Below are 23,712 nucleotides of genomic sequence, written 5' to 3' on the forward strand. Positions count from 1 at the left end.
TTTTGATAACAAATTCATTGGTTGAAAGGTCAAAGTAATAGTTACGTATGCATTAAGCATAATTTAGGCTAGGCATAAGAAAATGAATGTGTGTGGTACGATGTAATTGACTGACCCTAAGACCTTATGACAGGCCCAGAGAGAAAGCTGAACCAGGCAAGTGGACAAATAAATGACATGGTCGATGTTCCTCCTTTATCAAGGCAAATGATATCACCCTCTCAGTTTAAGACATTTTTAGGGAGCTTCTGCTCAATAGGTTCTGTCAAGTAGTCAGATCTCACTTTAAGGTCTAAAATGGCTGTCAGTCAGGGGTAATTGTTTGAAGGGCTGTAGTTGTCTAGGCAGGTACTGGGGAGCTAGGTCAAAATATGTGGTGTTGCTGTGTACAGATGTTTTTCAACAGGACTAGGCTTACTCTGCCCCAGGCCCACACCTGCTTAGGCAGGTCCACTGGGCCATGCAGCTGTGCTGGTTCATTAACACAGCTGACAAGGTACCTGAGTGGTGAACAACTTCAGGCATTCGGTTATGGGTAGTCCTCAGCTTCAGTTGGGGCCCACATACCTCCTGGTGCCTGCCCCCTCCCTGTGAACCTGGCCCAGGGCCAGGGGCATCATGCATGAGCATGGGAGCAGTTGCACACCTAGTTAAACTAGGAGAGGGTGGTGTAACCTTGGTGCATCCAGCAGAGCCCTATCCCTTCCCCTGCTCTTTAAATATTCTTGCCAGCCCACACTAAAATAATTAAATAAATAAACTAAATGAGTGGCTTGGTGCAACATTTAATAAAAAAAAAAAATACTTATCTTATCTTTTGACATGACGGACCACAGCATCCTTATGTCTCGGTTGGAGCAATGTGTTGGTATATAAGACACTGCTTTGGATTGAGATTTTTCTGTCAGTCTTGGTGATCTTGTGTCCTCTTCAGCACCTCTCATATGTGGTTCCCCATGGTTCCATTCTTGGGCCAGTTTTGTTGTCACTCGATCACTCACTTAGTCTTGGTTGCTCACAGATTTTAGACAACATCCCCAATCCTACAAATGATCTTAGGTGCCTCTGTGATGATATCTTCTCCCAACTCCAATGTTCTCCAAGAAGAAGGAGAACTTGTGACAGTACAACTGTAAGAACTTCCCCAGTTCCTGGTTGGTGTACTCGCACTGGCTGTTAGACTGGGGGTGGTACTCAGAGGTGATGCTTACACTCACCCCTAGGTTTTCACAAAATGCCCCCAGACCTGAGAGGTAAACTGGCCCCCGCAATCTGATACGATTTCAAGAAATTCCGGAGGACATGATCTACCAAGGCCTGAGCTGTTTGAACTGCTGAAGGCAATGCAGAGAACAGAATGAAATGGCCACACCCAAAGTGGAACCTTTTGCCGGGGGCCGGGGATGAATGCGCCAAGGCAACGAGACACTCTCGAAGCGGGGCCGGTATATAGATTTTGCGGTGATGTGCACGGTGGTGAGCTTGGTTGATCTCTGTATGCAGGTCCCACTGGATCGCCCCGATAGTTACCGCCGGAGGTAGGATATGCGCCAGAAGCGGGTAAGCAGAGCCCTCCAACCAATGATGCCACTCTCCTAACGCCATCTTAACAGCGAGGAGCTCACCGATCCCCAACTCCATAGTTGCGTTCGGCCCAGTGAGCTTTTTAGAGTAAAAGGCTACAGGGAGGAGCCTGTCGCTGTCCCCATGCCGCTGGGAAAGAACAGCCCCCACACCAGTATTGGAGACATCCACCTCTACAACGAACGTCTTTAGGGGGTTGGGGTGGCGCAACAATGGGGCCAACATGAATGCGTGCTTAAGCACCACAAGGGACTCCTCTGCCTGCAGAGTCCACGTGATGTGTCGGGGACCTCCTTTAAGTAAGGATGTGATGGGCGCTGCTAACCTGCTAAAATCTCGAATGAACCTATGTTTGAAGTTGGCGAACCCCAGAAATCGCTGGACCACCTTAATGGAGCAAGGAGACTACCTGAACCTTGGCCTGGTCCATCTGAACCCCCTGCTCGCTAATGATATACCCCAGGAAAGGGATCTCGGAAACATGGGATATGCATTTCTAGTTAGACTTCTAGAAGGGAACAAAGAGCTTGTAGGTCCTAAACTTCGCCAGGACTAGACGAACCTGATCCACATGCATAGACAGGTTGGGGAAGTAGACCAAAATGTCGTCCAAAAAGGCCACTACAAAGCATCTGAGGTAGTCTTTAGGGACAGTCTTTATGAGGGCCTGGGAGACGGAGGGGGCGTTGGCCAACCTGTACGTATGTTCAACCTGCAGCTGTTCAAGGGCGGACGGGACCAGGGGCATGGGGTGAGGGTAGCACTTCATTAACACGTTCAGGGCGCAATAGTCTATGCATGGACTATGCCCCCTCCCTTTTTCTGGATAAAAAAGAACCCTGATGCTACAGGAGACTTGGACAGAGTTATGTACTCCTCCATCGCCCGCTCTTCTTCCCCCATGACAGGGTAGATCAGAGCCTTGGGCAATGTGGAGCCTTCCACTAAATCTATAGCACAATCAAAGGGGCAATTTTATGTAGTAGTTATTCAATGAAAACATAAGATTTTAATGAAGTCATACATATGACAATTATGGGACATGTCACCCATTTTTTATTTCAAACTGGTCTTCCCAAAATTTCACCAGTATGCAAATTTGGCAACACAGGGGGCTAAACTTGCTGGACTTGGTGTATACAAACATTGCAGGCATGTTGCAAAGCTCCACGCCTCACTATTGTGCCATCTTTTTCTTCACCGGTTCTGAGGTACCAGTGATATTTTAAAAGTAATTAAGATCTAATGCCCTCTCTTTTCTGGTATACTATATTAATGACAATCAGAATGCTTGCTCAAAAAAAACTGAACATCATATTTGACTTGATTCTATGTTAAGTTATGTTATCAATAATGTAATGATTTATACTTTTCAATTTGATAGTGTTGTCCATTTGGACTCTAATTTCCAAAGTAAAATACTACAGGAAAAGATGAAAGTCATCCTGCACCTTATAAACATAGGGCCAATGTAGGGCCCTTCTTTTCACCAATATTCTAACCGACCACTACATTGCAAACTCTTCACAGGGGACATTAGCTAAGCACTTCCCTTTATCAGTTTTCACAGAGTTAGGCCCATATCAACAACTAAGTATTTAAACCAATTTTTTTATATTGCTCTGTTTAGAACACAGCAACTGTTACAATCAATAATGGCTTGACATGGACCCAGCAGCACAGTATAAAGCTATGTTCATGCTCCAACCACTGACTAGTCAGACCTATATTATAAAACTAAACCTACAGTAATATATAATATACTATAATGATATTAGTACATACGTGGAAAAAATTGTTGGTACCCTCGGTTAATAAAAGAAAAACCCACAATGGTCACAGAAATAACTTTAATCTGTTAAAGTTATAAAAATGAAAATGAACAAATGAAAATATGATTTTGAACCATACTTCATGGAACCATGCAACATAATTATTTTTAAAAATAAACTCATTAAACAGACCTGGACAAAAATGATGGTAAATCAAGGTGTATCCACTAATTAGCATCACAGGTGTCTACAATCTTGTAATCGCTCAGTGGGCCTATAGATGGGGCTACAGGTAAATTATAGACAAGCATGTTTAAGGCAAAGGTTATAAGACCATCTCCAAGAAGCTTGATGTTCCTGTGAATACAGTTGCACATATTATTCAGAAATATAAGATCCATGGGACTGTAGCCAACCTCCCTGGACTTGACCACAGGCGGAAAACTGATGACAAATCAAAGAGACGGATAATACGAATGGAACAAAAAAGCACAGAAAAACTTCTCAAGAGATCAGAGGTGAACTTTAAGCTCAAGGAACATCGGTGTCAGATCGCACCACTCGTCATTGTTTGAGCCAAAGTGGACATCATGGGAGATGACCAAGGAGGACACCATTGTTGAATACATAGAAAAGACAGACTTTTATTTGCCAAACGACATGTTGACAAGCCCCAAAGAAGGAGAATGTCCTATAGACAGATGGAACTTTTTGCCAAGGCACATCAGCTTTATGTTCACAGATGGAAAAATGAAAATGTGCAGGGTACAACGAAATCTCAAGACTATCAAGAGATTCCAGAGAGAAACGTGCTGCCCAGTGTCAGAAAGCTTGGTCTCAGTCACAGGTCATGGGTCTTGCAACAGGATAATGACCCAAAACACACAGCTAAAACACACCCAAGAGTGGCTAAGAGGAAAACATTGGAGTATTCTGAAGTGGCCTTCTATGAGCCCTGACCTAAATCCTATTGAGCATCTTTGGAAGGAGCTGAAACATGCCGTCTGGAAAAGGCACCCTTCAAACCTGAGACAACTGGAGCAGTTTGCTCAGTAGTGGGCCAAAATACCTGCTGAGAGGTGCAGAAATCTCATTGACAGTCACAGGAATTGCACCTAAAATATAGATCTAGGGCTCAGCCAACCCCTTAATCCATATTTCTAATCCTATTCACCCAATTTAGTGAATTTAGTGGATGGGCTGTGCCTAATGTGCATGTATTATGTGCAAAGACTACAGTAGACATACTGTAATTTTCGTCTGACTGTTGTTTTAAAGATCTAAAAACACTTTGTCCTTTTTTTCCTAAAATATCCAAAATAAATAATACCCCTTCTCTACAACAAGACTGGAGCCATATTGTGGATGGTGTAACACTGTGAAGTTTGAGACGCTGTACTGTTGTAAACCATTTGTGTTGTACTGTATGGTAGATGAAACAAAAAGTAAACAGCGAGTAACAGCTATGTCAAATCATAGAGAGCCTAGTAAACAGTATTGATATGGGTAATGAGTGAAACTAGCAGTAAGCACAGAAATCCCTCAGTATACTTTGTGTGCTGTAACATCTAGTGACTGGTCATGAGATACAAACGCCTGATAGCAACAGGATAGCGGACCACCGTTGGCCCACTAACGACAAAGCTGGTGGTCCACAGGCATGTGCTCAGTGTTTTCTGAGTGGCCTGCTGGTATTTAAGCATAGTTTAAGACAGAATTTTTCATAACTTGCTTTCCACAAACAATCCTATTTTCTTATGTTTGGAGCTTTTTAGCCTCAGACTTGTTTTGTTGTTTTCAAAGCAATGGTACTGGCAGAGTAATCAGTTGGGATTTAGAGGGGGCTTGCCTCCTGTAGGTGGTGAATAAAACTGCCGTGCAATGCATGGATATTGAACATTGAGGCAATGTTCTCCATTATGCTTCATTTCTAGATAATTATTGTGATTACAGCATTTGGCACAGTGGAAGTATAACAAAGCAAACAATGGAATCCAATTTGTCCATATATACAACTCTCCTGACTTTGGAATCATTGGGAATACCTCCATCTAACATTATTCCTGCATTCATATTTGGAACTCTTACATATTGTCTTATTTTGTTCTTTAACATGACTGTCTTGCTAACAATTGTTTTCAACAGGAAACTTCATAATCCAATGTGTATTCTGTTGTTAAGTATGCCGGTCAATGATATGATGGGTGTCACTGTCTTTTTTCCTCGGCAGGTGTTTAGTATACTGACTCAGAATAGATCAATCACCTACTCTGCTTGTTTTGCAGAAGCCTTTATAACACATCTGTATGTAGGTTGGTTAACTAACATTCTCACTGCTATGGCTTATGACAGGTATGTTGCCATTTGTTGTCCACTGAAATATAACACCTTGATGTCCTCAAATAACTTGTTGAAAATAATCATTATAGTATGGTGTCTTGAAGTTACTGTGATTGGTATAGTGTTTGCCCTGAGTTTTCGCAGACACATTTGTGGCACAAAAATTGTTGACATTTTCTGCAATAATCCATCCTTATTGAAGCTCATTTGTGGGGACATAAGTGTTAACAATTATGTTGGACTCCTTATTACATTTTTAAAACAAGGGTTTACAGTGCTAACTGTGTTATTTACATACATCCAAATATTAATCACAGTTGTCTATAAAAGACAGTCTGATGCTAAAAGTAAAGCAATCCAGACATGTGGTACACACCTAGTTGTCTTTTTATGCTTTGAGTTCAATGTATTTTTTGCCCTGGTTGCTCACAGATTTGAGTCAGCATCCCCAATCCTTAGAAAGGCCTTAGGTACATCCATAATGATATTTCCTCCTATACTCAATCCTCTAATATATGGACTGAAAACAAAGGAAATTCGACGGCATCTAATTTTCTTCTCCAAGATAAAGGTTTTGCCCAAAAAACAGAAAATGTAGTAGGAAATGAAGTCAAAAGGTTTGTTTATTATAGTTACTGGAAGTGATGTTAATGAGACTCAAAAGTGCAAATATTTATATCATGTTTTTTTTTTTTTTTTTTTTTTTATATAAGCTTTTTAATCAGGTTGGACAGTGTGTTTATCTCCATGCACTGATTGTACACAGAATCTGTATAATGTATTAATGTATTTATAAACAAACTCATAGTGATTTAGAGACACTTGTAAAGTCAGAATTGTGCATGGTGTTGATCAGCAAAATAGAACATCTAGTGATTAATGTCTATAAGGTCTGTCACAAAAAAAATGTTTCATGGAATGGTTACAAATATGCTCCACCTGTAACTTTTGAAAGTACAAAAAACACAAATATGTGGAAAATTAATATTAAATTGCAAAAAGCCTTAAAGCCTGCCATGGCAAAAGTAAAAGTTAAATGATTCCCTTTTGTCAATGTTTTCTCAAGCAATATAGTTCTGCATATTTCCCATGTACATGATTTTGGTTGGGGTTTTTTTCTGCCAGTTTAACAAATATAAAATACAACAATATAAATGTTCAATAATGCATTTTTAATGGCTAGCCAGTTTTAGCATAATTTCATAAATTCATTAGTGATTGATTGGCCCTAAGACAAGGCAATTTCACCTAATTATTTTATGTAGGCTCTATACCCCTAATGGAGGGGGGATGCATGTATTTGAAGCATTTACAATATTGAGATGTTTTTTACGTTCATGGAATAAAAGATTTGATGAATCTCTGAAAGATCTGAAATCTGAAAAAAAAATGTTTCCAGCATTTTTAGTGTCTTGGCAGGTATTAGGTAGCCATGTGTATGAAACACCCATGCAGAGCTAAATTGCAGCACAGCTGTGGGCAGTTCTGGAACTTGTGACAGGCTCAAAGAAGAAGCCGCACCAGGCAAGTTGAAAGAAATTACATGGTTAAGGTTCTTCCTTTACCAAGTAAAAATTCACCCGCTCAGTTTAGGACATTTTGGGGAGCTTCTGACTTCCAGCTCCTGTCATCAAGTAGCCAAATCTTACTTCTAGCTCTAAAATGGCTTTCATTGAGTGCTAAGTGTTTGATGGGATATAGTTGTATGGGCAGGTGCTGAGGAGATAGGTCAAAGTATGTGGTGTTGCTGTGTACAAATGTTTTACAACAGGGTCAGGTTTTCTCTGCCCCACACCTGCTTAAGCAGGTCCACTGGGACATGTGGCTGTGCTGGTTACATCAAAACAGCTGACAAGGTACTTGAGTGGTGGGCCACTCCAGGCATTCCAATTACGGGAAGACCTCTGCTTCAGTTGTGGCACCTGGTGCATCCAGCAGAAGCATAGCCACAGAAAGAGATACAGACAGAGAGATGAGGGTTATAGGGAGGAAGTAAAGACAAGGCAAAGGAGGACAAAGGAGTCAAGCAATCCACCACCCATCTCCAACTGCATAGACCTGGAGCTGTGATGTTTCTCTGAGACTCACTTGTCCTCCAGTCAAAAATAGGGCACCCCACCTCTAAGGGAATGTGCTCGCATTCTCCACTACTTTTGATCTATGTCTGCGAAAGGACTCACAGACACAAGCATACTCTGATCAACCCAAAACTGCTGAAAGCACCCAACTAGGTTCAGCTGTCTGTAACCAAGAAAAGGACCACACACACAAACTGGCAAGTGAAACAGCACTTCCACCTCCTCCTACCACAATGGCCCTACGCAGTATTTGCACAGTCTTCCTGATAAAGTGCTCATTAAGTATATGCTGGATGATTCAGAAGGCAAAACATTGTAACCTGCTTGTTAACTGTAGCTATGGTTTCTGCTTTGGATGTGTTTGCTGTTCAGTTGTTGTAAGGCACTCTTGACACAAACTCTGGGGGCATAATCAGTTAGGGTGCCAATGTTGCCAAAAACATCTGTACACAGCTCTTCAGCTGTTGCATACATGTTTTATTCTGCATGACCATGATGTTCCTCTTTTGAGTCAGGCCTAAGCTGCATTGCTGCATTGGTGTCCCATCTGTTCCTTCAGTGCAATGGTCAGCATTAGCTAATTTTTATTCCAATCCCTTGCTTGTTTGTTGTCTTTCAAAGCCAAGGTCCCACATGTGGCGGGGCATCCAGGCCAACACCAACTACAAAACCCCATCACCTGTTCTGATGCGCTGAACAACTACACCTCTTCCAAATAAACATGTACTGTACACCGCACACATGTTTGGAAAACGAAGCCTGCTGGGCCTCAGTCAGGATAGGCAACAACATCGCCAGTACCACCAAACTGAGAAATAGCTTTGTTCTACAAGCAGTCAGACCGTTAAACTTACAGAGACTGGACTAAAATTTAGGTCAGGGCTCATAGAAGGTCACTTTTTTACTTGTTTTTAGCCGTGTGTTTTGGGTCATTATCCTGTTGCAAGACCCATGACCGGTGACTGAGACCAAGCTTTCTGACACTAGGCAGCACATTTCTTTCTAGAATCCCTTGATAGTCTTGAGATTTCATTGTACCCTGCACAGATTCAAGACACCCTGTGCCAGATGCAGCAAAGCAGCCCCAGAACATAACAGAGCCTTCTCCATTTTTCACGGTAGAGACAGTGTTCTTTTCTCGATATGCTTCATTTTTCCATCTGAGGACATAGAGCTGATGTGCCTTGGCAAGATGTTCCATCTTTGTCTCATCTGTCCATAGGACATTCTCCCAGTCTGGCTTTTTTATGATTTGTTTTCAACAATTTATATTCAATTCCTCTTTGGTTGTCTCCCATGAAGTCCACTTTGGCTCAAACAACAATGGATGTTGCGATCTGACACTGATGTTCCTTGAGCTTGAAGTTCAGCTTTAATCTCTTTAGAAGTTTTTCTGGGCTCTTTTGTTACCATTCGTATTCTCCATCTCTTTGATTTGTCATCAATTTTCCTCCTGAGGCCACATCCAGAGAGGTTAGCTACAGTCCAATGGATCTTATATTTCTGAATAATATGTGCAACTGTAGTCAGAGGAACATCAAGCTGCTTGGAGATGGTCTTATAACCTTTACCTTTAACATGCTTGTCTATATTTTTTTAATCTCTTGAGGCAACTCTTTTCTTCACTTTCTCTGGTCCATGCTGAGTGTGGTACACACCATGTCACCAAACAGCACAGTGACTACCTGTAGCCCTATATATAGGCCCACTGACTGTTTACAAGATCGTAGATACCTGTGGTGCTAATTTGTGGACATGCCTTAATTTAACATGTCTCTTTGGTCACATTATTTTTAGGGGTACCATCATTTCTCTCCAGGCCTGTTTAATGAGTTTACTTTTTAAAATAATTATGTTAAAGCACGTTAACTCAGCAATGAGTTATATTTTGTGTATTTATTGTGTTGTCTTTCTAGTTTCCAGTTGTCACCCATGTCTGCACGTTGCACTTTCTGCAGTCTGTCGTGTACTGTATTATTTTGTTCTCAGTTTGTTCAACGTTACACCTTTGTTCAGGGAAAAATGCAGTGTGTACTTGTACAGAGCTGAAATGACAATGAAAGCAACTTGATTTGACTTGACCAATATATTCAGGTTTAACAAATACAGTAAAAGTTAGTCCAAAATATGTTTCTTCATGTTAGCAACTAAAAGAATGTATAATCATAGAAACAATCAATGTAATGATTAAAAAAAAACACCATAACACATGTGAATATACTGAAGACAATGTTACAATGTCTCCAAGGTCTTCACCACTCACCCCAACCAGAAACCATGGATGACTGCAGAGGTTTGCATGCTGCTGAGAAACTGTGACAAGGTCTTCATGTAAGTCGATAAGGCAGACCACAGAACAGCCAGAACTCTCCTGGTTATCAGAAAGGTGAAGCGCACCTACACAAAGAAAATCCACAATCATTATCAAGACACAGCAGGCACAGGTGCATGTGGCAGGGCATCCAGGCTGTCACCAACTACAAAACACCATCACCTGGACAACTGCTATGCTCGGTTTGATGCACAAAACTGCACATCAGCAAGGATGACCACATCTCTTCCAGATGAACAGGCACTGTACCTGTCCAAATGAGGAAAACTCTGCTCAGAGTGAACCCACAAAAAGCACCTGGACCAGATACCATTCCTGGCAGAGTGCTCAGAGAATGTGCAGAACAGCTAGCAGATGTTTTTACAGACATCTTACAACATCTCTCACAACACAATTGTCCCAACAGGCTTCAAGACCACCACCATCATCATCCCTGTGCCAAAGAAGTCCCCAGTGTCCTGCCTCAACAACTACATCTGTGCAGTTTCTCATCCCAACTTTTCAACAGATGATGCCATTACTACCACACTCCACCTGGCTCTCACCCACCTGGACAATAAAGACAACCATGTCAGAATGCTTTTCATAGACTTCAGTTCAGCATCCATCCTCCCTGATGCACCTGATCTGAAAACTAAGCCTACTGGGCCTCAGTCACGATAGGCAACAACATCTCTAGTACCACCGAATTGAGTACCGGTGCCCTCCAGGGGACGTGGCTAGTGAGGAGGCACAGGTGGAAACACTATTCATCAGTGTTTCCACCTGTGCCTCCTCACTAGACATGCCCCTTGTTAGTCCCAGGTGTTCCTCATGTGTCCCTGTGTATAAGTACTACTTTGTTTCAACCCTCCCTTGACTGGTCTTGTGCATGCTAGGACTGAAAAACAACCAGAGCCAACCAAAGGGGCAGATGTGACAGAAGCAAAACCCAAAATGTGCAACTCCCCTGGAGTTCAGACAGGGGTTCAGACAGCAGACGGAGCAGGAACTTGGACAGAAGACTATGAAAAGACAGAAGGGACTATGGAATGGGGACTAAACAGAAGCCTAGAGAGTAGGCTGGACAGAAGACTGTACACTTGATTGGACATGAGGCATGACTAAAGAAAGGACAGGACTGGAGGAACCAAGATAAAGTGATATGGGCAGGTACTGAAACAAAACAAGAAACAGGCACAGGAACATATGCAGGAATGGGAACCAAAAGAGGGACAGACAGAAACCAACGCAGAGTTAGGCTCAGGACTGGCAAAAGGCTGGAGCGCAGTCTGAGGAGCCAGCCTGGGCAAGGTTCTGGTGGCCAGATGCCGTTGTTGATGGCTTAAAAGTAGGCTTAGGAACAGACAGCCTTGGGGCCGACACAGGAGCGGAGGCAGCCGGGACCACTGCCACGGAGTCAGAGGTGGCCGGGATCGCTGCCACAGGAGCGGAGGCAGCCGGGACCACTGCCACGGAGTCAAAGGAGGCACAGGAGCAGTTGTCCTGGAGACCAGCACGGGAGGCCGGCACAGGACCAGAAGACCTGGGGGCTGGCACTGGAGCACACACGGCGGGCGCCATTGACACCGGTACTGGAATACATACATATAGGGCCCAGAGAACCCCTTCAGCCATATTGCTAATCCTAATCACCCAAATATGGATGTAGTGGATGGGCTGTGCCCAATGTGCATGTATTAGGTGCTTTTTGTCCTTTTGTTCTAAAATATCCAAAATAAACAATACCCCCTCTCTACATAACTGACATAACTGAAGCCATATTGTGGATGGTATTCTACTGTGAAGTTGGAGAAGTTGTGCTGTTTTCCATGTTTTCTGAGTGGCCTGCTGGTGTTTAAGCATGGTTCAAGACAGAATGACATTTTTCATCACTTGCTTTCCACAAACAGTCCTATTTTCTTATGTTTGGGGCTTTTCAGGCTCCGATTTGTTTTGTTGTTTTTCAAATCAATGGTACTGACAGAGCAATCAGTTGGGATTTAGAGGGGGCTTGCCTCCTGTAGGTGGTGAATAAAACTGCCATGCAAGGCATGAACTACTGAACATTTCAGGCAATGTTCTCCATGATGCCTCATTTCTAGCTAACTATTGTGATTACAGCATTTGGCACAGTTGAAGTATAAGCAAACAATGGAATCTAATTTGTCCATATATACAACTCTCCTGACTTTGGAATCATTGGAAATACCTCCATCTAACACTATTTCAGCATTCATATTTGGAACTCTTACATATTGTCTTATTTTGTTCTTCAACATGGCTCTATTGCTAACAATTGTTTTCAACAGGAAACTTCATAATCCAATGTGTATTCTGTTGTTAAGTATGCCGGTCAATGATATGATGGGTGCCACTGTCTTTTTTCCTCAGCAGATGTTTAGTATACTGACTCAGAATAGATCTATCACCTACTCTGCTTGTTTTGCGGAAGCCTTTTTTACACATCTGTATGTAGGTTGGTTAACTAACATTCTCACTGCTATGGCTTATGACAGGTATCTTGCCATTTGTTGTCCACTGAAATATAACACCTTGATGTCCTCAAATGACCTGCTGAAAATAATAATTGTAATATGGAGTCTTGATGTTGCTGTGGTTGGTATAGTGTTTGCCCTGAGTTTTCGCAGACACATTTGTGGCACAAAAATTGTTGACATTTTCTGCAATAATCCATCCTTATTGAAGCTCATTTGTGGGGACATAAGTGTTAACAATTATGTTGGACTCCTTATTACATTTTTAAAACAAGGGTTTACAGTGCTAACTATGTTATTCACATACATCCAAATATTAATCACAGTTGTCTATAAAAGACAGTCTGATGCTAAAAGTAAAGCAATCCAGACATGTGGTACACACCTAGTTGTCTTTTTATGCTTTGAGTTCAATGTACTTTTTGCCTTGGTTGCTCACAGATATGAGTCAGCATCCCCAATCCTTAGAAAGGCCTTAGGTGCATCAATAATGATATTTCCTCCTATACTTAATCCTCTAATATATGGACTAAAAACAAAGGAAATTCGACGGCATCTAATTTTCTTCTCCAATAAAAAGGTTTTGCCCAAAAACAAAAAATGTAGGAAATAAAGTAAGAAGAATAAAGAATAAAGAAGGTTGGTTTATTTCAGTTCTTGCTAGTGATGTTAATGGGATACAAAAGTGCAAATATTTATACCATGTTTTTAATATAAGCTTTCTAATCAAGTTGGACAATATGTTCATTGCCATGCACATATTTCCCACAAAATCTGTATAATGTATTAGTTTATTTATAAATAAGCTCAAAGTGAATTAGAGAACCTTGTACAGTCAGAGTTGTTCATGGTGTTGAACAAAAAAACTTGTTACATGGAAAGGTTACAAATATGCTTACCTGTACTTTTAAGAGTGTAAAAAACAGAAATTTGTAAAAAATGAAAATTAAGAACACCTTCTTAATTCTTAAGTAAAAGTTAAATGCTTTATTTTTGTCAATGTTTTCTTAAGCAATATTATTTTGCATGTTTTGATTTGTTCTGTCAGTTTAACAAATATAAAATACAAAACAATAAATGTTCAATTGTGCATTTTTAATGGCTTGCCATATATAACATCATTTAATAACAAATTCATTGGTCATTCAAAGGACAAAGAAATAGTTACGCATTTGTTAAACATAAATTCACTTCATTTCACTTGGCATAAGTAAATGAATGTGTGTGTGGTACCCTGTGATTGACTGGCCCTACGACTAGGCAATTGCATCTAATGACTTTAGGGAGGCTCAATACCTCTAATGACCAGGAAGATGAAGATGTTTGAAGTGTTACAACATTGAGATTTGTAGGGGGGGGGGGGCAGGATATTAGATTTCAGGCAGGATATATTAAAATCTGAAACTCAGAGATACAAGCACTCTAATCCAAGTCAACCCAAAACTGCTGGGAGCATCTCACTAACAAGGTTCAGCGGTCTGTAACCAGGAAAAGAACACGAACTGGCGGGTGAAATAGCACTTTCTGATAAAGTGCTTAGTGAGTGTATTCTGGATGGTTCAGAAGGCAAAAACATGTGCTTGTAAACTTGTACCTATGGTTTCTGCTCTGGATGTGTTTTCAGTTCTGCTTTTGTATAGCACTCAAACCAGACTCTGGAAGCATAATCAATTAGACTGCCAATGTTCCTTAAAACATCTATACACAGCCCTTCATCTGTTGCTACCTGTTGCTATGCCAATGACATTCAACTCATCCTTTCTTTCCCACCTTCTGACACAGGTTTCTACCCACATCCCAGCATGTCTTGCTCTTCTTGGATGGCAGCTCATCACCTCAGACTCAACTTCAGCAAGACAGAGCTGCTGTACATTCTGGGAACTGCTGGACTTGACATCTCCTGTGAGAACTCACTTGTCACGCCATTGTCACGCCTGACAGTGGAATCACTTACGCAAAGAAAATCCACAATCATTTTCAAGAAACAGCAGACACACTGCACTTGTGGTGTGGCATCCAGTCCTTCACCTACAAAGCACCATCTTCTGCTTGTGATAGTGATGCTTCCCTTCCAGATGCGCTGAACAACTTCTATGTTTGGTTTAAAGTACAGAACTGCACAACAGCAAGGATGACCACACCTCTTCCAGATGAACCGGTACTGTGCTTTACTACCTTTAATAACTTTACTACCTCACTGGACTCAATATCTATTACACACTGCATAATTTGCACACTTTATTATTCTCTGTTTGTACCGTGTTGTGTTGTCTGTCTGCACTTGTATTGTGTTGCACTTGTGTTCTGTATGCACTGTGTCTGTGTTGCACCATGGTCCTGGAGGAACATTGTTTCGTTTCACTGTGTACTCTGCATGTAGTTGAAATGACAATAAAAACCCACTTGACTTGACTTCACTTGACTTGACTTGCTTTGAGAGGCTTATCATAAGGCACATTAAAGACTAGCTCCCCCCTTCTCTGAACCCACTGCAGTTTGCGTCTCGTCCCAACTGTGTAACACACAATGCCATCACCACCAGACCCCAACTGGTTCTCACCCACCTGGACAATAAGACAGCTACTTCAGAATGCTGTTCATAGACTTCAGTTCAGGAGTCATCATCCCTCAGCACCTGTTACGATCCAATAATGGCTTGACAAGGACCCAGCAGCACAGTATAATCACTCAATGAGTAGTCAGACGGATATTAGAAAAAGAAACCTACAGTATTATATAATAGACTATAACTATATTAGTATAAACAGTCGAAGGACGCAAGAAAGTAAATTGCTGACCTGCACCAGGCTGGGAAGAGTGGACTGTGGGGGAAATGGGCACGTTTTCACAACGGCATCATAAATTGGGTGGATACCCAGCCTCAGAATTCTCAAATAATTAAATAAATCAGTCTCATTAATAAGTTAAATCAGTCTCATATATATGTTCAAATCATTAATATCTCAATCACTAATTTCTAACTAGATAAAGCTATATTAATGATTTGAGTTCTGAAGGTTTTAATAAATGTGAATTCTTTTTACACTTATTGGCAACAACCAGTATTAAATGATATCAAGACGAACAACTTGGTGTACATAAATGAAGCATTTATTAACACAAACTACACTAAACACAAATTACACCATCAGTCAGTATATTTACAATGTCTCAGAGCTAGATGGCTAGCTAAGAGTGTGTGTGGTAGAGAGAGAGAGAGAGAGAGAGAGAGAGAGAGAGAGAGAGAGAGAGAGAGAGAGAGAGAGAGAGAGCGCTTAACAATAAAAAGAGTATGCGCGTGTGCTTTCCCGGTGCGCGATGACGCAATAAGAGGAGGAGATTTACTTTGTTCTGTGAACAAAGGAAGAGAAAGGCGCGGAGTTTGAATGTTTAAATATGGCGGTCGCCACTATATGTAAATGAGGTCAGTCGGTCTTTGTTCTGCTTTCAACTAGAACAAAGAGTGAAGCTGACTGTAAGAACGTGTGTTAAAGCTGCTGCTATGTACGATGTATGATCTGAGTTTGCAGGGTCTAACAGTTACTGATAAAGGGATAAAGGTGCATGTATTCGTCACTGTACAGTGTGGACTGTACAGCGAAATGTGTCCTCCGCATTTAACCCATCTGGTAGTGAACACACACTCACACACACACACACACACACACACACACACACACACGTGTTAGGGGCAGTGAGTACACACACACACCCAGAGCGGTGGGCAGCCAACTCCAGCACCCGGGGAGCAGAGAGGGTAAAGGGCCTTGCTCAAGGGCCCAACAGTGGCAGCTTGCCGAGCCCGGGAATCGAACCCACAACCCTGTTATCGATATCCCGGCGCTCTAACCGCTGAGCCACCACTGCCCTTTCAGAAAAATAAATAATACATTGCATTGCATTAAACCTTAAGATAAAGAAATCTTTTGTTAAACTATGCCCAGATGTTAAAGTTCAGTCTCACGTGACGGATATTTTCTCAAATATCCAGTGGTTGTCGTCCTCAGCTGATTTGAGGGAATTTTCACCATTCCTTGAAGAATGAAGATTCTTGACGTGCCGTCCAGGTACTGCTTCTGGGAATGCTCGTCCTTCTGGCTTCTGGTCCAGGAAAAGTTCACAGTTGCAAGTAAAGGAAATGTTCGCTTTACTCTCGTTCAGGTCGTGACCACCCGTTGCAAGCTTGACTTGAAGAAAGTAGCTGTGGAAACGCTGATCAGACGTCCAGCTGAAATTCTAAAGGCTCCTAAGGTGATTAGAGCTAGGCCCATCAAGAGCTGGCTGTCCTTTGTTAGGACAATGGTTGATGGCTCCTTTGGTTCCTTTGTTTCTCTCTGTTGGGTGTTTACCTTGGTGGGTAAACTCAGAGAGTGCTGTTGATTCTCTCTGTTAAGTGTTTACCTGTGTAGATAAACTCAGAGAGATTGATTCTTTGTTCGGACAGTCTTTTTATCACCTGTGTAGCCACACCCATTTTCTTCTTCTGGTGTTAAACATGCATTGGGAGTTTCTGGTGGTGCTGTCACCTAATGGTGAGCAAGGGTACCTACAGGACCTACAATAGGCAAGCATGTTGGTGTGAATAAAACAACTGCGGGAGCAATTGTAAGAAAATGGAAGACATACAAGACCATTGATCTCCCTCGATCTGGGGCCCCACGCGAGATCTCATCCAGTGGGGTCAAAATGATCATGAGAACAGTGAACAAAATTCCAGAACTACACAGAGGGACCTGACCAATGACCATCAGAGAGCTGGAACCATAGTAACAAAGTACCACACACTACATCGAGAGGGACTCAAATCCTGCAGTGCCAGGCGTGTCCCCCTGCTTAAGCCAGTACATGTCCAGGCCCGTCTGAAGTTTGCCAGAGAGCATATGGATGATCCAGAAGAGGATTGGAGAATATCATGTGGTCAGATGAAACCAAAATAGAAGTTTTTGGTAAACACTCAACTCGTCGTGTTCGGAGGAAGAAGAATGCTGAGTTGCATCCCAAGAACACCATGCCTACTGTGAAGCATGGGGGTGGAAACCTGATGTTTTGGGGCTGTTTTTCTGCAAGGGGACAGGACGACTGATCCATGTTAAGGGAAGAATGAAAGGGCCCATGTAACATGAGATTTTAAGCCAAAGCCTCCTTTCATCAGTGAGAGCATTGAAGTTGGAATGTGGCTGGGTCTTCCAGCATGACAATGATCCCAAACACACTGCTCGGGCAACGAAGTAGTGGCTCTGTAAAAAGCATTTCAAGGTCCTGCAGTGGCCTAGCCAGTCTCCAGACCTCAACCCCATAGAAAATTTGTGGAGGGAGTTGAAAGTCTGTGTTGCCCAGTGACAGCCCCTAAACATCACTGCTCTAGAGGAGATCTGCTTGGAGGAATGGGCTGAAATACCAGCTACAGTGTGTGCAAACCTGGTGAAGACTTACAGGAAACATTTTACCTCTGTCATTGAAAACAAAGGTTATGTTACAAAGTATTGAGTTGAGCTTTTGTTATTGTTATTGCTATTCTTATTTTGCACCATGATTTACTAATAAATTCTTTAAAAATCCTTTAATGAGATTTACTGGAATTGTTTTCCTCATTTTGTCTCTCATAGTTGAAGTGTACCTATGATGAAAATTACAGACTTCTTATCTTTCTAAGTACGAGAACTTGCACAATCAGTGGCTGACTAAATGCCCCACTGTAACAGTTATGTCATATCATAGAGAGCCTGGTACAGTATTGATATAGGTGGTGGGTAAAACTAGAAGTACAGAAATCCCTCAGTTACTGCATGCAGTAACATCTAATGACTGGTCATGAGATACGCCTGATTGCAAGGGGAAGTGTTTTCAGGGTGGCCTGCCAGTGTTTAAGCAGAGAATTAGATAGAATGAAACTTTTCATCACTTGTTTTGCACCAACAGTCCTATTTTTCAACCTGAGACTTGTTTTTGTTGTTGGTGAGGTAGTAAAGTTATTACAAAATATATACACAATGCTTTCCATATTGTATGCGGTAAATGGTTGGTGAGAGAGAGAGAGAGAGAGAGAGAGAGAGAAAAAACATCAGTTCAGTCTCTGGAGTTGAGAGGTCTGATGGCTTGGGGGAAGAAGCTGTTGCGCAGTCTGGTCATGTTGGACTGTGGTACCTTCTTCCTGATGGCAGGAGGGAGAGCAGTGAAGGGTGGGTGGAGTCATCCACCATGCTGGTTGCTTTGTGGATGCAACGGGCAGTGGGCAGACTACAAAGTCGGATTTGCCACTGGCACAGTGATCCATGCTTTTAAGAGATGTGACGTATAATATGCTTTTTCACCTTTTCTCCCATTGAAAAACAGTAAACTTCACAAATATATTCTTGATGTATTTCCATGTGTCTTTTGATAGAGCAAAAAACATCAGACTAGAGACAGGCTCCTGTTTATGAAATAAATATATAGTTAAATTGTCAATATGTCTTGTTTCTTCATACTTCTATCACCCAGTCCACCAAACACCAAACAAGTCAATGGCAGAATAAGTTGTTTGGCACTGGCAGAGAGGATTTGGCAAATTTCTCATGGACACAACCCACATGCTCAGCTCTACTGCTCATCCCACAAATGCATATTCTTTACAAATGTGGCACCGTTTAAAAGAAAAATTAACAGGCTTTTCAATAGTATAAGATTGCTTATCTACTTATCTAATTATCTAATTATCTACCAACACAATTTTCCTTTACTTTTTGTGCAAAGTTTATATACTCAATTCAGTGTTTCTAAGTGTTTGGTAAGTGTATCAACTCTGAATGATTCCTAAAGCAAAGACAAGTGTAACCAAAAACAAATTACTTGTATGTGAAAGCATACTTGGCCAATAAAATCAGATTCTGATTCTGAAGTGCTTATATACTGGAACCATGGTTCCTGTCCTGGCTATGCTTGCAGGTCTGCTTTTGTAAGGCTCCTTTTACCTTTGATGCATAATCGGTTAGCATGCCCTAGATGTACCCTAAAACATCTGTACACAACATGTGTCCCTTTGTCCTACCTGAAATAAAACATTATAAACAGGATGTCCCTCTCTGAAGTCAAGCCTTTATTGCTGATGTCCCACCAGGTGCTTTAAGTTGTCAATGTCAGATTGGATATTGAACCACTGTTTTAATATTCCCTTTCTTCAACAACATATTTTATAATATGGGTTTTTTGCATAACTGTTGCATAACTGTTTAAAGATCCTGTTTGAAGGATGAATTCAGCCACAAACATGTTTGTTTTCCTCCAAAGCCATGGCCCGGGCATTGTATTCAGCTGGGATTTGGATAGTACCTGGATAAACCAAGTGTATAAAACTGCCACGTAAGGCTTAACTGCAACAGACCTTTTAGCTGATGGAAATCTGAGCCCTTCTGTGTATTATGTCTCAGTTTCAGTAATTAATGTGATGATGTAATTTGGCTTGAAAGCATATTTTAGGTAAACTATCCTATTACTACAACAAGACCACGTTATGAAACTGTTTGGCTAGTAATGCATTTTTTCTTTAGGTCTTTTTTGGTTGAGACATAACTAAGCACACAATGGAATCTAATTTGTCCATATATACAACTCTCCTTTCTATGGAATCATTGGAAATACTTCCATCTAACATTATCCCAGCATTCATATTTGGGACTCTTACATATTGTGTTATTTTGTTCTTCAATATGACTGTATTGCTAACAATTGTTTTCAACAAGAAACTTCATAAGCCAATGTATATTCTGTTGTTCAATTTGCCACTCAATGACATTGCGGGCACTACAGCCTTTTTCCCTCAGCTGATGTTTAGTATACTGACTCAGAATAGATCAATCACCTACTCTGCTTGTTTTGTACAGGCTTTATTAATACATTTCTATGGAGCTGGATCCTTTCTTATTCTAACTGCTATGGCTTATGACAGATACGTTGCCATTTGTTGCCCCCTGAAATATAACACCTTGATGTCACCAAATACTTTATGGAAAATAATCATTGTAATATGGACTCTAGATTTTACTATGATTGGTTTAGCATTTGGACTAAATTATCGCAAAGAAATTTGTAGCACAAAAATAGTTGACATGTTCTGCAATAATCCATCTTTAATGAAGCTCATATGTGATGACACAAAGTTGGGTAACTTCTATGGACTATTTACTGTAGCATTTTTCCAAGGCTTGCCTCTGCTGTTAGTGATATTTACATACATTCAAATCTTAATTACAGTTGTCTATAAAAGACAGTCTGATTCTAAAAGCAAAGCAATTCAGACATGTGGTACACACCTAGTTGTCTTTTTATGCTTGGAATTCAATGTACTTTTTGCGTTGATTGCTCACAGATTTGAGTCAGCATCCCCAAGCCTACGAAGGGCTTTAGGTGCTTCAATAATGATATTTCCTCCTATACTTAATCCTCTAATATATGGGCTGAAAACAAAGGAAATTCAACAGCATCTAATTTTTTTCTTCAGGAAGAAAGTTTCCCCAACAAAATAGAAAAAATATATTTAAGTGGATTAATGCAAGGAATTTTAGATATTATATTTACTTGTACTCTTCTTCCCACTGTCTTTTATTAGCATATTTTTTTATGGATAGCTTCATGCTAACTACTTCTGTTGACTGATGCTCTGGAATATATACAAACAATGAACAGCATGACCAAGCTCTCTAACAGAAACTTGTTACATTAAATGGTTTCACTTTTAAAGCTTTGCATTAGCTGTACATCAGAGTCTGTACATTTCTTTACAAATAAACTACTTCACAACAAACCACTCTGAATTAATTTATGCATTTTATTTTTAAATAATTATGCATTAGCATTTCATATTTTCATTAAAACACAATGTTCTTATTCTTTTACCCTGCTATGCAAGATCTTTTGTCTGTGCTTTGTTTTGCCAGTTAAACAAAGCTAAAACTATGTTGTGTTAGATGTTGATATTGTAATTATAATCTATTGTGTGAAAGCGAAATACGTTTGGGAAGATTAAGAGTTAAGATAAACAGGTAATGTAGGATGGCAGAGTCAGAGGTTTATTTGATTATGGTACTTTTTCCCACACCCATTTTGTTCCTAATGTACAGTGAGCAGAATGCTAGCCAAAGCATCTTTAATGAATATTTACATTGTAGTGAAGATAATTAAATTGAAAGTGGGATTTATTAACATTTAGTGCACTTTATTGGTTAACAAAAATGCTGTCCAAAACCAACAACAACAATATACATGAAAATAAAATAAATAATGTTTACAAACAGCAACAGTTCATAAGACTGTATACTTAATTCTTGTTAGCCATCAAGGTTTTTAGTCACTCAAGGTAAGCTTAAACCTAAAATGCAGCAATAAATGATGGATTACAAAGTGATCAGTAAACAGTAAGCTTTTTATTGGAAACAATTACAATTTTAATTTGGGGTAGTTTATTACAAATGGAGGGAGTCAGCTAGGAAACACCGCCCCAAAGACATCCCTATTGTGAGGATGATAACCACCAAATAGCCAACTAACCTACTTTCTTGAAACATACTTAACTCTTTACAGCTTTAAATGTTTAAACATGTTTAATTTTAGATTATTTAGATACTCTAATGTTAGTTACTATAAGATATGCGAGCACAGTGGGGCAGGGTAATGCTGTGTTTATAGATTAACACCCTGCCTTACTGCAGAATTGGTGTAAAGCAGTGATTACTCACTACTGATGGCAGCATGACAGTAGTCAATTTTGTTTGGTGGGAAATCAAGAATTCAGCATGTTTGGATTCATCCTGCATTATAAGTATATGCTAGTGCAGAGCACTCCCTTAGATAGAAGGGGAGTGTTGTCTATGGAGTATTTTAGCTTGGATTGGCCTGGGTCGGCTTTTTTGTGGTCAGCGCATGAAGCAGGGTTCCCCTGTTGGTGTGGTGAGTGAAGGTAGAAAAGGAGGAGTTGGGTGCAGATTTTCTTTGACACATAGTTAAACTGAGAAGAAGGGTAAATTAAGGGTAAAAAGATCAAGGGGAGGAGTTTACATTCTGGGGGAGGATTCTTGTTTTCTTTTTTTTAGCAGGAATCTGGGTGGGTGTTTTGCTTTTGAGTGGAGACCACTGACATGATTAATACAATTTTTAAAAAATCAGACCCTTCAGAAAAAAAAGATTTTCCCAGACTCATATTAAGCCTAATTTTTGACTTCATTTCAATGGGAATGTACTTACCTGAGCTACCCTAAAGACAGTGTATTAGGTTCCTAATTGTTCTTCTTCCTAAAGTTCTGATATGAAATTCAATCTTTAAACCAATTAGAACAGCTGAATATCATTATTGGTGTTTTTATTATATTGTCAGAAGTGTGAATTGTCAAGTGCCAATAGATCTTATCTGAGACTAGGAATGGATATACTCCACATAAGTAATTCCTGGATACAGAAACACTGTAAAACCTTTGTTTGAAAGAATCTGGGTAACTAAAGTTAACTAAGCTTATTAGACACTTCTGTTAATTTCATATTAGACATATGAAATGAACAGAAGCATTTTGCTCACAGTATAAAAGTTAAAAAATATGGACCTCTCAGAGATAATACAAAGAACCATTGGATATGAATTCCTGCTGACCTTAATGCAATTTAAAGACACTGTCAGTTAGCAAATATAATAATTGAGAGAACCTTTTGTGAAGTAGAAAATAACAGAATGAGGTCATTAAATTAGGTTACAGAGTTAAGAAGGAGTCAGGGTCAGTTTGCTTATTGTTATTTCTTTAGAAATATTTTGTTCTTTCACTGCTAAGGAAGATTTGACAGATTATAGAAAATAAAATAAGAAACACCATCCCTGACACTAGTCATGCACTCCTTTTAAGTGCTACAAATGGTTATTGAGCAATGCCATAGAAAAAACACATTTGGTTCTAATAAGAACCCTGGGTCTTATTCATCAACTGTTCTTCAGAAAAAAAACTTCTTCTTAAAGCTGATGTGTAGTTTTCTGACATTTACCAATTTGTATAATTTCTTATAAGAGCAGAGCTGTAGTAATTATATATTTTGCAAAATACATAATAAATCTGACATAGTCTTTTTATTGGACTTTCCTCAAGAACAAGAGAAACAATTTTTTAGGATGATAT

At 40.3% G+C, this 23,712-nt stretch overlaps 3 protein-coding genes across 3 annotated transcripts; all 3 read left to right on the forward strand.

Annotated features, from left to right (window-relative positions):
- The first annotated feature begins 5,343 nt into the window (after nt 1-5,343).
- LOC140565668 (olfactory receptor 52A5-like) lies at nt 5,344-6,294 on the forward strand. The gene has a single exon (XM_072691709.1). It carries the CDS (start codon nt 5,344-5,346, stop codon nt 6,292-6,294), a length of 951 nt encoding a protein of 316 aa, XP_072547810.1.
- Nucleotides 6,295-12,239: 5,945 nt separating this feature from the next.
- LOC140565459 (olfactory receptor 52K2-like) lies at nt 12,240-13,196 on the forward strand. Its single transcript, XM_072691376.1, has one exon. It carries the CDS (start codon nt 12,240-12,242, stop codon nt 13,194-13,196), a length of 957 nt encoding a protein of 318 aa, XP_072547477.1.
- A 6,946-nt stretch (nt 13,197-20,142) lies between these two features.
- LOC140565407 (olfactory receptor 7G1-like) lies at nt 20,143-21,084 on the forward strand. The gene has a single exon (XM_072691297.1). The coding sequence runs from the start codon at nt 20,143-20,145 to the stop codon at nt 21,082-21,084; it is 942 nt and encodes a 313-aa protein (XP_072547398.1).
- Nucleotides 21,085-23,712: the final 2,628 nt, after the last annotated feature.

The sequence above is a fragment of the Salminus brasiliensis genome, chromosome 11 (assembly GCF_030463535.1).
Source record: "Salminus brasiliensis chromosome 11, fSalBra1.hap2, whole genome shotgun sequence".
In the NCBI taxonomy this organism is placed as follows: Eukaryota; Metazoa; Chordata; class Actinopteri; order Characiformes; family Bryconidae; genus Salminus; species Salminus brasiliensis.

Bases quoted from the DNA above. Each gene is read 5' to 3' on its own strand.
- LOC140565668 (XM_072691709.1), top strand. From the start codon at position 5,344: ATGGAATCCAATTTGTCCATATATACAACTCTCCTGACTTTGGAATCA.
- LOC140565459 (XM_072691376.1), top strand. From the start codon at position 12,240: ATGGAATCTAATTTGTCCATATATACAACTCTCCTGACTTTGGAATCA.
- LOC140565407 (XM_072691297.1), top strand. From the start codon at position 20,143: ATGGAATCTAATTTGTCCATATATACAACTCTCCTTTCTATGGAATCA.